At 54.6% G+C, this 1,586-nt stretch overlaps 1 protein-coding gene across 1 annotated transcript in view; it reads right to left on the reverse strand.

Moving 5' to 3' along the window:
* Nucleotides 1–1,586, reverse strand: part of BCL7A (BCL tumor suppressor 7A) — a 31,028-nt gene that overhangs the window by 16,739 nt on the left and 12,703 nt on the right. The window contains exon 3 of the mRNA XM_021713207.1: nucleotides 1,370–1,537. Within this exon, the coding sequence (XP_021568882.1) occupies nucleotides 1,370–1,537 (168 nt within the window). The remainder of the gene's footprint in view (nucleotides 1–1,369; nucleotides 1,538–1,586) is intronic.

Here is a 1,586-nt window from a genome sequence, read left to right on the forward strand (position 1 = left end):
CATCTCTACAATAAATAAAAAAATTAGCCGGGCGTGGTAGCGCACGCCTGTAGTTCCAGCTACTTGGAAGGCTGAGGCGTAAGGACTGCTGGAGCCCAGCAGGTCGAGGCTGCGGTGGCTGGGAGCGGTCACTGCACTCCAGTCTGCAACTCAAAAAAATAAAACAAAACAAAACAAAAAACCAACAACAACAACAACAAAAATCCAAACTCCAATTGCTGAGTTCAGGAGGTGGATACATAGAAGAGGATTATGTTATTCTTTCAATTTTTCTGTAGCAACTCAAACACACACACACACACACCCCCTCCCTCCACAATTTGACCACGCCTCACACCTCTCCTCTGCTCCCGCCCTGGTCCAGCTGCCATCCTCTCCCACCTGGACCACCGCAGCGACCCTCTCACTGGGCCTCCCACTCTGCCCTCACCCTCCATCACTCATTCTCAGTCCTTCAGGTCACACTAACCAAACCCCCAGTGGCTGCCGGGTCAGGCAATGGCCTTACGAGCTCCCCACACCCAAGGCCCTGCCTCCTCTCTGATCCCATCTTATCTCCTAGCCCCTCAGCTGCACTCTTCTTCAGCCTTGCTGCACACACTCCTGCCTTGGGCCTCTGCACGACTTGTCCCTCTGCCGGCAGCGCTCTTCACCCAGAGAGCCATGTGGCGTGCTCACTCGCTCAGTCTGAGCCTCGCTGGCGCTGACGTCACCTTCTCAGTGGTGCCTTCACTGTCCACCCTACTTAAAACTGCCAACACCTCCCATCACTCGGCAAGACTCCACCCCCCCCGCTTCCTGCTCCGTTACTCTCCACCACAGGTATTTTCCAAAATACTAGATTGCCTAATATTTCATTTTTTTAATTTATTTACTTATGTTTGAGTTGGAGTCTCACTCTGTTGTCCGGGATGGAGTGCAATGGTGCAGTCATGGCTCACTGTAGCCTCCCTGCTACGCTCCCGGTCACTGCAGCCTCGACCTGCTGGGCTCAGGCGATCCTTCCGCTTCAGCCTTCCAAGTAGCTGGAACTACAGGCGTGGGCCACCACGCCCAGTTAACTTTTGGTTTAGCGTCGAGATGAGGTCTTACCATGTTGCCCAGGCAGGTCTCGAACCAGTGGACTCAGGCAATTCTCTTGCCTCTGCCTCTCCAAGTGTTGAGATTACAGGTGTGAGCCACTGCGCCCGTCAGATGGTCTGATATTTTAATTGCTTCACGAGATGATGTGTTCCAGGTGCCATGTTTCTTCTACTGTCATTATATGGGACTAGCACATGGCAAGGCCTCCTTGAATACCTGTCGGTGGCCTGACTGAGGCTGGCTGGAGAGCAGCCCCTCGGAGCCCCAGCCCACCGAAGGCACATACCTTCAGCTCCAGGATGCTCCTTCCCATCGGCCTGGGCCTCATCCGCCTTGGCCTCGGTGCCGTCGCCAGGCACAGCCGAGCTGGGCTCTGGAGCGGGGCTTGAGTTGCTGCTGTTTTCCTGTTTGATGGGGGAGGCATCTGCTATGGAGCTCTGGTTGCTGTTATCGTCTAAGAGGGGAACAGAAGCACAGGATGAAATCCCGCAGCTGGAGAAGAC

The sequence above is a fragment of the Carlito syrichta genome, unplaced genomic scaffold (assembly GCF_000164805.1).
Source record: "Carlito syrichta isolate Samal-C Ts95f unplaced genomic scaffold, Tarsius_syrichta-2.0.1 Scaffold304341, whole genome shotgun sequence".
NCBI classification, from domain to species: Eukaryota; Metazoa; Chordata; class Mammalia; order Primates; family Tarsiidae; genus Carlito; species Carlito syrichta.